The sequence below is a fragment of the Erpetoichthys calabaricus genome, chromosome 3 (genome assembly GCF_900747795.2).
Source record: "Erpetoichthys calabaricus chromosome 3, fErpCal1.3, whole genome shotgun sequence".
NCBI classification, from domain to species: domain Eukaryota; kingdom Metazoa; phylum Chordata; class Cladistia; order Polypteriformes; family Polypteridae; genus Erpetoichthys; species Erpetoichthys calabaricus.
The window spans coordinates 265,755,762-265,767,837 of NC_041396.2; the positions used below are offsets into that span (position 1 = coordinate 265,755,762).

Below are 12,076 nucleotides of genomic sequence, written 5' to 3' on the forward strand. Positions count from 1 at the left end.
CAATCTTTGACTGGTGAGACATTTATTATTGATCAAGTTATATTGAATCTCCAGGATGGTGTAGGAAAGCAAATGGTGTTGCTTAAAGAGCTGAGGTTTCAGGTGTTACATATAGCTCATAGTATTCCTAGTGCTGGTCACCAGGGACAAGCTAAAGCAATGGAATGATTAGCCAGCATTTTTATTGGCCAGGGTGGGCTAAGGAAGTAGCTGCATATTGTAAAAGCTGTCCAGAATGTCAGAAGGTAGTCCCACTTAAAACTGGGCATATAACTCCTTTAATGCCTTTTCCCATAGTTGATGAGCCATTCGCTAAGATCGCTATAGATATTTTAGTAATATCTATTGCTAAAAAGTAAGAATGATATAAGTATATTTTAGTGATCGGTAACTACTGTATGCTACAAGTTCTACTGACGATTTTCCATTGAAGAAAGTTAAAACTTCTTAGAGAGCTATTGCCTTGGTATTTCTTTTTTCAAGAGTTGGAATGCCTCGAGAAGTAATTACTGATAAGGGTGCAAATCAGATCGCAGGCCTACTAAGACAGGTATATAGTTTTTTGGGCACTTAGGGAATAAGGAACATGCCTTACCACCCACAGTCTGATGGACAGGTTGAGAGGTTCAACTAGACTCTGAAGTACAGTGATCCCTCGCTATATCGCTCTTCGCCTTTCGCGGCTTCACTCCATCGCGGATTTTATATGTAAGCATATTTAAATATATATCGCGGATTTTTTGCTGGTTCGCGAATTTCTGCGGACAATGGGTCTTTTAATTTCTGGTACATGCTTCCTCAGTTGGTTTGCCCAGTTGATTTCATACAAGGGACGCTATTGGCAGATGGCTGAGAAGCTAGATTGCTTACTCTTCTCTCTCTCTCTTGCGCTGAATTTCTCTGATCCTGACGTATGGGGATTGAGCAGAGGGGGCTGTTCGCACACCTAGACGATACGGACGCTCGTCTAAAAATGCTGAAAGATTATCTTCACAGTTGCTATCTTTTGTGCAGCTGCTTCCTGAAACGACATGCTGCACGCTGCTTCGCATACTTAAAAGCTCGAAGGGCACGTATTGATTTTTGACTGAAAAACAAACTCTGTCTCTCTCTCTCTCTATCTCTCTCTCTCTCTCTCTCTCCCTGCTCCTGACGGAGGGGGTATGAGCTGCCGCCTTCAACAGCTTTGTGCCGCGGTGCTTCGCAAAGCCAAACAGCCCTATTGATTTGTTTGCTAGAGATTGTTTTCTCTATCTATGTGACATTCTGTGCTCCTGACATGCACTGCTTTGAAGAGGAAGATATGTTTGCATTCTTTTAATTGTGAGACAAAACTGTCATCTCTGTCTTGTCATGGAGCACAGTTTAAACTTTTGAAAAAGAGACAAATGTTTGTTTGCAGTGTTTGAATAACGTTCCTGTCTCTCTACAACCTCCTGTGTTTCTGCGCAAATCTGTGACCCAAGCATGACAATATAAAAATAACCATATAAACATATGGTTTCTACTTCGCGGATTTTCTTATTTCGCGGGTGGCTCTGGAACGCAACCCCCGCGATGGGGGAGGGATTACTGTAAATGATAAAGTATTCAATGGTATGAGGTATAATTGGTATTAGTGGCTTACATATCTTTTGAATTTGCTCAGGGTATTGATACAGTTAATCTAATCTAATCTAATCCTCCCTTTGCCTATCGTAAAGTTGCTCAAGCCACTACAGGGTTTTTCCAGTCTGAATTACTATATGTTTTTTTCTGTTTGAATTATGATATGGTCATAAAGTCCATGGCCCACTGGTAAATTTAAAAGCATCTTTGGAGAGAAAGACAGATACTGAATGGACCAATATAATTTCTTATATTTTGGATTGCAATGTGGCCCAGTCTCAGGCTTACAAAAGAAGTGGCATGATCAGTCTGCCAGGAATCGTTCTTTAAAACCAGGGACAGAAAGTTTTATTGTTGTTGCCTTCAGATATTAAAAGTTTGCTTGCAAAGTACCAAGGTCTGTACAGTATGTAGCCTTGTCCCAAAAAGGATCTATCAGAAATGAAATTCCAGTGTCGGATAGATGTCTGATAAAGGTATTTATTTTTTTATCCGCATGGTTGTTGACAGAGATGAGGAATCAGAGCAGTATTTACCATCCTGTAACTTTCTGCCACTACTACCTTTATTGTACCATCAGTATGAAGCGCAACAGCATGAAATAAAGAGATTCACATGAGAAGGTTTATTTGACAAGAATTCAGGGTGCACATCATATTAATCTGGAGGAAGCAGATCTGGTGAGATAAACATGCTTAGGAGTACCACCTCATTTACAAGTGGCCTTCAGAGAGGAACTAGAAATGATGAAACAGTTGGGTTTTCTTGGTGTAGCCTGGTTGTTTTAGTCCCAAAGAAAAATGTCCAAATAAGATTTTGTATGGACTATTCTAATTTAAATTCATAATCTGCCCTTGACCCTTACCCAGTACCTTGAGTGGATAAATTGATTGAGCATATGGCGCCATCAAAATATTTAACAACTTTAGATTTATGTGAAGGGTATTGGCAGGTCACATTAACTGGCGAGGCCAAACCCTTGACAGCTTTTAAGGCCCCAGATAAGGCTTATTCCTATTTACTGTCATGCCATTTGGATAGCATGTAGCTGCTCCAAATTTTCAAAATTTGATGGACATTGCTGTACAGAGTACTGAGGAATATGATTGGGCTTGTATAGATGATATAATGGTGTTTAGCTCATCTTGGCAGGATCATCTACATCACTTAAAAGATGTATTTACTAGGATTAAGGTGCTTGGATTTGTTGTTAATTCCTGAGAATATATATATATATATATATATATATATATATATATATATATATATATATATATATATATATATATATATAATTTTTTTTATTTATTTTTTTGCTCATAGTGCAATACATGTGATGTTCTGTTGGGGCAAAAATTAAGCCACAGGTGCACATTGTTGCTGCCATAAAGAACATGGTTCGTCCAACCATCAGACAGCAAGTTTAATCTTACTTAGGTTAGCTGGGGTGGTATTGATGCTTTGTGACAGATGTTGCACATACTGTATAGTTTTTCCATTGACAAATATTCTGTGTAAATCCTCCACCAGTAAAGTGGACAGAAGATTGTGAGAAGTACTTTCAACATTTGTGAGAAGCTATGTGTTGTGAACTGGTGTTGCAAAGTCCTGATTTTAATTTGCCCTTTACAGTGCAAACAGATGCATCAGGTGGAGGTTTGAGAACTGTTTCGCTTTAGAGAGAGGGTGAGAATAGAAATCCAAAAGCTGTTTCACTGAGAGCTGAAATATTCTATAGTGGGAAAAAAGCCTCAGAACTAAAATGGGCCCTTGATTCCTTAAAATATTATTTGTTGGAGAAACCATTCATAATAGAAATTAATTATAGGGCTTTGCAGTGGTTGGCCCGTATAAAGGACACTGACACCAGAGCTAATTGTTGGCTTTATCTTTGCAACTATTCAATTTCCAGGTTTGGTATGTTTTTCGCGCATCTTCCCCATTGGTAATTTTTACTAAGAAGGCTAAGGTGTGTTGTTATTCACTTATATACTGACAGCTGGCACTATTTTGAGCTCCCATTGTTAAGCCAGTGCCTGCATTATTAGAGGCGTATCCTCTGAGATTGTGATCCTTCAATCACAACGTATCTGAGTACATGGATTCCCAAACCCTCTTGTTGCTTTGCTTAAATATCATTTTTGATGCTTCGGATATTGAACAACTTTTGATCTTTTTATGACTATGAATTTTACTTTGTGTTTTGGCTTTGGTTGATAGTATTTCTGATCTTCACTTTGTTTTTTGACTTTGCCTCTCCTCCCAGCTTTCTCATTTTTTTTAAAGCTGGACACCACCATAACTCCTAACCTATGTTACTGCTTCATTTGGATTCTTATTTCAGAATTTTTTTAAACTGAAGGATAGTTAGTAGAGGATACATTTTAATGATATCGCTAAAGTAATGAACATTCACCCTTCTCATTTTTAACAAATGGTTTGTCTAAATTCTTGGTTGTGCAGTGTGGAATAACATTCCAGTCAGATTGACTTGTGCATGCAATGTTGTTGCTCTGTCACAGCACTACAATAATTTTGCAGTGTTTTAGAGCAAAAGTGCAAATGCATAGTTCCGTATGATCACTATGTTGAAAAGCTTCTTACAACCTCATCAGTTTACTTAATTTATTTGCTTCACTTCTGCTTTCAATGTTTGTACTGATACAAAAATATAACTAAACACAAGAAATACATTCTTTTTATCTTGAACAATTTTTACTGTCTCAGTGATCAATCATGTGCATCATTAGAGAATCATGCTTACTAAAGGTTGTGTTAATTATGTTTCCAAAATATTTTAGGTTTACAGGGAGCAGTTTATCAACATCACAACAAAAATGAGTTGGTGCTCATTCAAGTAGCGTAGAATGTTAGATTTTTATTTAACCTAAATATAACATTACATTGAGCAGCAGTTGTCACACTGGGCACAGAAAGGACAGGAACATGTCAACTTCATTCTGGATCACAGTCTTCCCCGGGTGGATATTTTCTCCTGAGTAGTGGCAGGAAGTCATCTGCCAAACATCAATAATCACCACTGCAATGCCTTCAAACATCTTCCTCAAGACTATGTCAAGCTGCAGGGTGAGCCAGTCACTCCCATAGACATCTTTATAACCTGTGTTTGCAGTTTTGATGATGACTGTGGTCTCTGGGCTTCGCTGCAGCAATTCTACTATAGACTTTCGGATTCTGGCCACCCGTTGGATGTAAATGCGCACAGGGAGTGTGGTGAAGTGGGCACACAGATTGAAGACAATTACTACATTAGGACCTCCTCCTAAATTCCTAATCTCGTTAGAGATGTAGTGGAGATCGGCAAATATTGTCTTAGAGGTTCGGATAGGTACGCCATGAGCGCGCCACCTCATGACAATATTGTTCTCAGAGTCCACTGCCAAAAATGGTCCAGACTTAGCAGATGTCTGCATGTCCATGCGTTTTATAGCTGAAAAAGAGAGATAACAATACATTGATAATTTTCTTAAACTAAGACATGTTTTAGCTACTCTTATAGTCTTTGTTTTTTACTACTACTAATTTTACACATCTAGCTTCTAATGCAATTTTCAAATGTAAAAAAAAAACTTTTAAAGCCTGAGCATAGCATATGGAGGTCCAACAATGCAATTGGTCTAGATAAAGGATTTGGCGTAAATTACTTATCATGCCTTTATAATCTATACGTAGAAAAATATGAAATGTAGCCCTCTGCTTGCAAGACTGACTGAGGCACTACATTGCTTTTACATTCATGACAGTCATGATGGGATAAAAATCACCATTTTGGAACTTCAGGCACTATTTTAAAAAGCAAGCTGCGATCTTTGCTCAGAAGGACCTGTAAAGGCACTTTTTGGGGTGGGTTACACAGAATAATGATGTTGCATTTTACATATTGTGGATACCTGATGGTGCACAACCACCCAAACACCTGACACAACATACAGAGGCACAATGGGGAAGCACTTTTCCCTCTCTCCCCACAGCAGCACAGTACATATAAGTACCAGTGAGCCCCAAATAGACAGTCTCTTTCTTCTCCTTGTCTCTTCTGCCTCTACTCCTCCGTCAAGCTTCATCCTCCACCTCCTGACTCTGTCTCCCTGAATGGAGTGAGGTGGAACCTTTTATAGAGCACCCGGATGTGCTCCAGGTGTTCCACAATCTCCTTCCAGCCATACTTCTGGGTGTGGCGGCAACCCAGGGCTTAACCATTCTTCATGCACACCCTGGCTGTGGCCACAGGCCCCAGCAGGGTTGAGCTTCCATGCTTCAAAACCACGGTACTGTAGCAAGCCAGGGACGGCTGCCCTGTAATGTCCCATGCAAGCGCCATCCCCCATTCTTCCATTACGGAGGCATCCCAGCTGGGTAAGAATCCCACCTGTCCATTACACTGTGCATTTTTGTTAAAATTTTATTCTAAGTGTATGAATGACCAGACAGTTTACAACTTACAACATAGCAGAAAGGGGAACTGGAGACAGGAAGAGATTGCATAGATAAATCATCCAGGATCAAAGCTTTTAGGCAGAGCTATCCATCACAAGAATAACTAGTCAGTCATCTGCTAGCAACATCACAAGGTCCTGAACCATATGTGACTTTTGCAATAGAGAGAACAAACTTCAGACAGAAAAGATGTCACAGAGACAGAAAGTTCCAGTTTATGGTCTGATCTTTATGGCCCTCAGATTTTGGTACATTCTGAAAGAATAACCACAACTCCTGGGTCACATGACTAGGAAGAAGACAAGGCTTCAGAAACTGAACAAAGTATTAAGTAGGTATGAAAACCAGGTCATTCAGTGGTGAGGAGACCAACAAAGGTTTTCATGAGATTCTTGCTAATTTTCATAAATGTTAAAGGGATGCCTGATAAACTGTAAACTGAAAAAGGCTGCGTTCAGCCAACATACTGTATGTGAAATATTAGCCTCATTTCAGCTAACTAAAATGTGAATTCTACAACAAGCATTGAAAGCCTAAACAAGACCAGAACTATGAGTTTATGGATTGCATTTAGTGTGTAATTGAATTATTCATGTTAAATGTTGAAAATGAGTTAGCAAATCTCATGTTTATTAGGGCCTAATTAAGGTAACATGGATAACTCACAGCTAATCAAATAAATCTAAAGTATTTAAACCTGCTGAAGCTCTCATCACATCTTTTTACACTTCTGGACATTTTTTTCCTAAAGCCAATACCTTAACAGGGTGAAGAGACACAACACATCTACTCCACAGGGAATTCTGAAGCCAGACCAGATCAGTAAGACAGTCTGTAAAAGAGCTGGGTGTGTGTGTCTCAGAGTGTCTAGCCTCTCTAAATGAAAGCAACAAGATTTACAAGTAGGAGAAACTGCATGTAAAGCATTTGTCTGCCTAAAGAAAAAAAAAAATAAAAATAGTTATTTATGCAAAATGATTTACTTTAGTTATAAATGCATTAAAAAGCACAAAATAATTTTTTCTTTAAACACAATTTTCGTGGTTGTATGTGACTAAATAAAATCATGGGGCGCACATAAATTAAATTAATTCAAACAATTTTTTTAACTTCTTTAGCATGGAGGGGGATTACAATGTTGTTGTTTTTTTATATTTTATGATGAAAGTAGCTATTCTATTAATTGATTGAATTAATTAATTTATGTGTGCCCCACAATTTTTTTTGTTTTTGAGTATTTTGCAAGTGATTTTTCTTTAATCATTTTCCATGAAAGGGAAGCTTCTTTAAAAGTATTGCATAATATATCTTCTTTGCAGAATTATTTGAATACTAAAAAAAATTATATTTTAGTCTCTATTTTTCTGTTCAGGCTCCTATGGGATTAGCGCTCAGTCGCTGCAAAAAAAAAAAAAAAATATCAACGACAGAACGGCAAGCTTACGCAATACTTCCTTACCATCATCATCAAGGCTACTCTGCAAGAGTGAACAAGTAAAGTTGGCACATATATTTACCCACTCTACTTACTGGAAGAGGCAAGTGGAGCAACCTGATGCATCTCTCACTTGTATGTTCCTATATCGCACTATTTTCTCTCTTCATAATTGTTGTGTGCACGTTAATTTTAATCGCATAACCATTAATTACGGCGAAATCTGTTAGCTCCTCCCATTAACAGAATCTGCCTCCATCGTTGCTTTAACCTTAAGAATGTAGTTATGACAAAACGTATAAACCGGATAAAGATTTTCTTATTTAACCTGTAATAGACAGGAACCTGCAAAATCATTTAAAAACTGGTCCACAATGAACAATATTTACTGATATATTTCTTTGATGAAGAGTTAGAAAAGGGGAAATATAATTCATAAGACAGTGCCCTCTTTGGACAAGAAAGAGAGAGAGGAAGAAATCCATCCAGCTTTAATTAATGTGTAAGGGCTAAGCTTAGAAAGCTAATGTTAAATGCTAAATTCATACTGTATAGTGGTCACCTAACTTCTATAGACAGTTAGATAAGTTTGTAAATAGGAGAGTGGCATACAGTTTTCTGACCATGTTTAATGTCCTTCATTTAATGTGACTGTATGACCAAACCTAGAGAGAAATTAAAGTCTTAAACAGAACTTTCTTTAAACAAGAACTTTTCTTTCCTTTAATATAATTGTTTTCTATTTTTATTTGAATTGTTTTGATTTGAAATTTTACTAAACTTTTAAATATGAAGATATTTGGTATGTGGAATTATTTGAACATGTGCCACACTATTGCTAGAACTGACCTAAGAAGCAAATTAAAAGCTGCAGGGACAAACACAGCTAAAGTATGTTTTGTGATGTTTGTTTATGGGTCTACACCTGTTTTATGCATGTTGTCACACATGGGGGCTTGGTAAATGTTTTGTGGAAATCTCTGTGAACACACTGGGGATCGGGGGAGAAAATAGACACAGTCACTAATGCAAGATCCTCTTATGAAGGACCAAACTACCAGTGGCCAGCGATGGCATCACTAATGATTGACCACTGTCCTCATATATGGAACCATAGGCTTGTGGAATAAAATGCAAAGTACTGTGGTAGAGAGTAAGTCTTCAGGGACCTTCAAATTCCGATGTGATATTATTTTGGACAGTCTAGGTGAGTAGGATGGAAAAGCTTGTCAGACTAAAATTAAGTAAAAAAGAGGCAAAACATATGCCTAAATCACAATTGCAAGCAAAAAGAGAATACCAAATATTTATAGATATGGTGGATTGAAGATTAAGCAAAAATTGTAGGGTAGTTGCAGAGTTAGTCGTCCATAAAGTAAAACAAATCAAGTTTTCAATAACTGCCTGGCACCAAAGCACACCAATTTTAAGTACTTTTCTTATGCCCCTGATTGTCTCCAGTCACTTAGACTCTATTATTAGAGGCTACGGAAAGATTTAAAATTTTCAGTGACCATCCAGTAGATTCCTCTATAATACAAATCTATGGAAAACAAGCACAATATTTTTTAAAGACAACATAATTTCTTAAAATGGTTTGAAACTGTTCTTCCACAACAATAATAAGAACAAAAAGGGCCTGCTCCATTTGTATTGATGGTGGCATTGGCTTTGCAAGTCAGAGTAGATGTTGCTGTATTGCTGCACTGTTTCTAGACAGGAGTGTGCATTTTGCTATGTTGTGCCCGCCATCTTACTTAAGGTTGAACTACCATGTTGAATATCATCTGAACTATTGTCCAAAAATGAATGATCACTAGAAAAAAAAGAAATTTCTCAAGCTCTTTATTTACTTTTAGCCAGGTTAATGAGTAATCTTAAAATTCTTCTGAGTAGAAGGTTATATGATGGTGTTGCAATGATTGTTTTCTGGTCTCAAAGTAATTGACATATGTTTCATCCCCAATGACAAACCATGACAAAAAGCTTTCTCCCTTAGTTTCATAATGTCACACCAAATCTGAATACACAATTTTTTGCAATGAATACTCATGTTTCTTGGAACTCAATGTGAATACACTTTTAAATATCTTAATGTTTCAATAATACTGACAACACTTCCATCAAATACTAAAAACTCCTTTGAACCAATGCTAGTGTGACTCCTGTTGCTGGCCACCAAAAGCAAGGTCTGCTAATAAGCTCTAATTTGAGAAGTCCAAAGACTAACAGTGCTTTTATCAACAGCATGGCCACCATGTACTTTTTAACTGCCTATGAGTGTTCATCACTGATTCCTTTCCACCACAAGAAATTCAATAATAGCCAATTAATTAAAACGCATATAACCGCTTGACACTATTATGAGGATCAATGGCAAATGCTCCAGGAAACATGCATTGCTGCAGGGGCAATCTAGACATTTCAGATTAATCAGAACAAGTTGCAGGTACTTTCTAGTAATTCTAAATGAAGAACAAAAATTATTTGGACAGCCCTTATATTATTGTACAGTCATCTGTTAATGGGGAAAAAGAAAACAAAGCAAGAGAGTTAGAGTCCACCAGCCAGAGGTTTTTATATTTCTAATGAATACCCCAAATCTAAAGAACACAGCTATAAAAGGTCCAGAGTCTGTGCTTTATTTGCCATTTTTAAAGCAACTTGGGACATCAATTCAATGAAAACCAAAATGTAATTTAAAAATTGTTATCAGTCAAGCATATAGAAAGTAAGTATTCAGAATATAAGGAATTGGTCTACCTGACAAGTTGGATCCTCACTCAATAAGTGAATATGGTCATTGATAATAATCACATGCTTTTACTGAATAGTAAATGTGTCATGGAAGATGTAGATGAATGGCTTTAAATGCTTCTGATGATTAGAAGAAGAACTGAGAAAATACTGAGACATATGGCAAGCCAAATTAACATTTAGAGATATCTCAAAATGAATTTTATGATATCTGGAAATGCATTTTAGATATCTCAAATTGAATTATAGATATCTAAAAATACATCTATTTTAAGGTATCTAAAAAGAATTGTATGATATCTCAAACAGATTTCAAGATATCTTGAAGTGATATGCTATACATTTTCAGATATCTGAAATGCATTTCAAGATATCTTAAATGCAATTTGAGATATCTTGAAATATGTTCATGTGCATTTTGAGATATCTCAAATACATTTCAAGATATCTTAAAATACATCTGCAGGCATTTTGAGATATCTGAAATACATTTTCAGATATCTTAAAATAGCTTTGTGCACATTTCAAGATATCTCAAATACATTTTCAGATATCTTAAAGTAACTTCCTGCGTATTTCAAGATATCTCAATTACATTTTCAGATATCTTAAAATAACTTCCTGCGTATTTCAAGATATCTCAAATACATTTTCAGATATCTTAAAATAACTTCCTGTGTATTTCAAGATATCTCAAATACATTTTCAGATATCTTAAAATCACTTCCTGTAAAATTTCTTATACTTTCAATGGAACTTCCTGCCTATTTTAAGATATCTTGAAATGCATTTAAGATATCTCGAAATGCACAGGAAGTGATTTTGAGATATCATGAAATGTATTTGAGATATCTTGAAATGTGCAGGAAGTTATTTTAAGATATCTTGAAATGTATTTGTGATATCTCGAAATGTGCAGGAAGTCATTTCAAGATATCTTGAAATGTATTTGAGATATCTTGAAATGTGCAGGAAGTCATTTTAAGATATCTTGAAATGTATTTGAGATATCTTGAAATGTGAAGGAAGTCATTTTAAGATATCTTGAAATGTATTTTAGATATCTTGAAATGTGCAGGAAGTCATTTTAAGATATCTGAAAATGCATTTCAGATATCTCAAAATGAATTTGGGATATCTTAAAATGAGAAGGAAGTTATTTTAAGATATCTCGAAATATAATTTAGATATCTTAAAAAGCATTTAAGATATCTTGAAATTCATTGTTGTTTCAGATATCTGAAATACATTTTTAGATATCTAAAATTAATTTCATGATATCTTAAAATGGGTCTCTGCTCTATTTCAGATATCTAACAATGTATTTCAAGATATCTAAAATTGTATTTCAAGATATCTAAAATGCATTTTAAGATATCTTTAAAAGGACACTCAATTATTTCAAGATATCTCAATAGCACTTTCAGATATCTACAATACAATTTAAGATATCTCAAATACATTTCCAGATATCTCAAAACAGCTTCCTGCCCATTTTCAGATATCTCAAATACATTTTCAGATATCTCAACATCACTTCCTGCTCATTTCAAGATATCTCAAATACATTTTAAGATATCTTATAATAAACAAGAAGTCCCATTGAAATAATAGGCAATTTTACAGGAAATGATTTTGAGATATCTTGAAATGCATTTAAGATATCTTAAAATGCATGAAAGGTCAATTTAAGATATCTGAAAATTCATTTGAGATATCTTGAAATACAGACAATTATTTTGAGATATCTGAAACTGTATTTGAGATATCTTGAAATGCATTTGAGATATCCCGAAATGTATTGCAGATATCTTAAAA

The 12,076-nt window shown here is 35.8% G+C and overlaps 1 protein-coding gene across 6 annotated transcripts in view; it reads right to left on the reverse strand.

Annotated features, from left to right (window-relative positions):
* Positions 1-3,784: 3,784 nt before the first annotated feature.
* The window catches only part of LOC114648889 (NXPE family member 3-like), a 168,132-nt gene continuing 159,840 nt past the window's right edge, over positions 3,785-12,076 (reverse strand). For all 6 annotated transcript variants that reach the window (XM_028798194.2, XM_028798191.2, XM_051924075.1 and 3 more), the window contains one exon: positions 3,785-5,059. In XM_028798194.2, the coding sequence (XP_028654027.1) occupies positions 4,527-5,059 (533 nt within the window). In that variant the 3' untranslated portion in view covers positions 3,785-4,526. The remainder of the gene's footprint in view (positions 5,060-12,076) is intronic.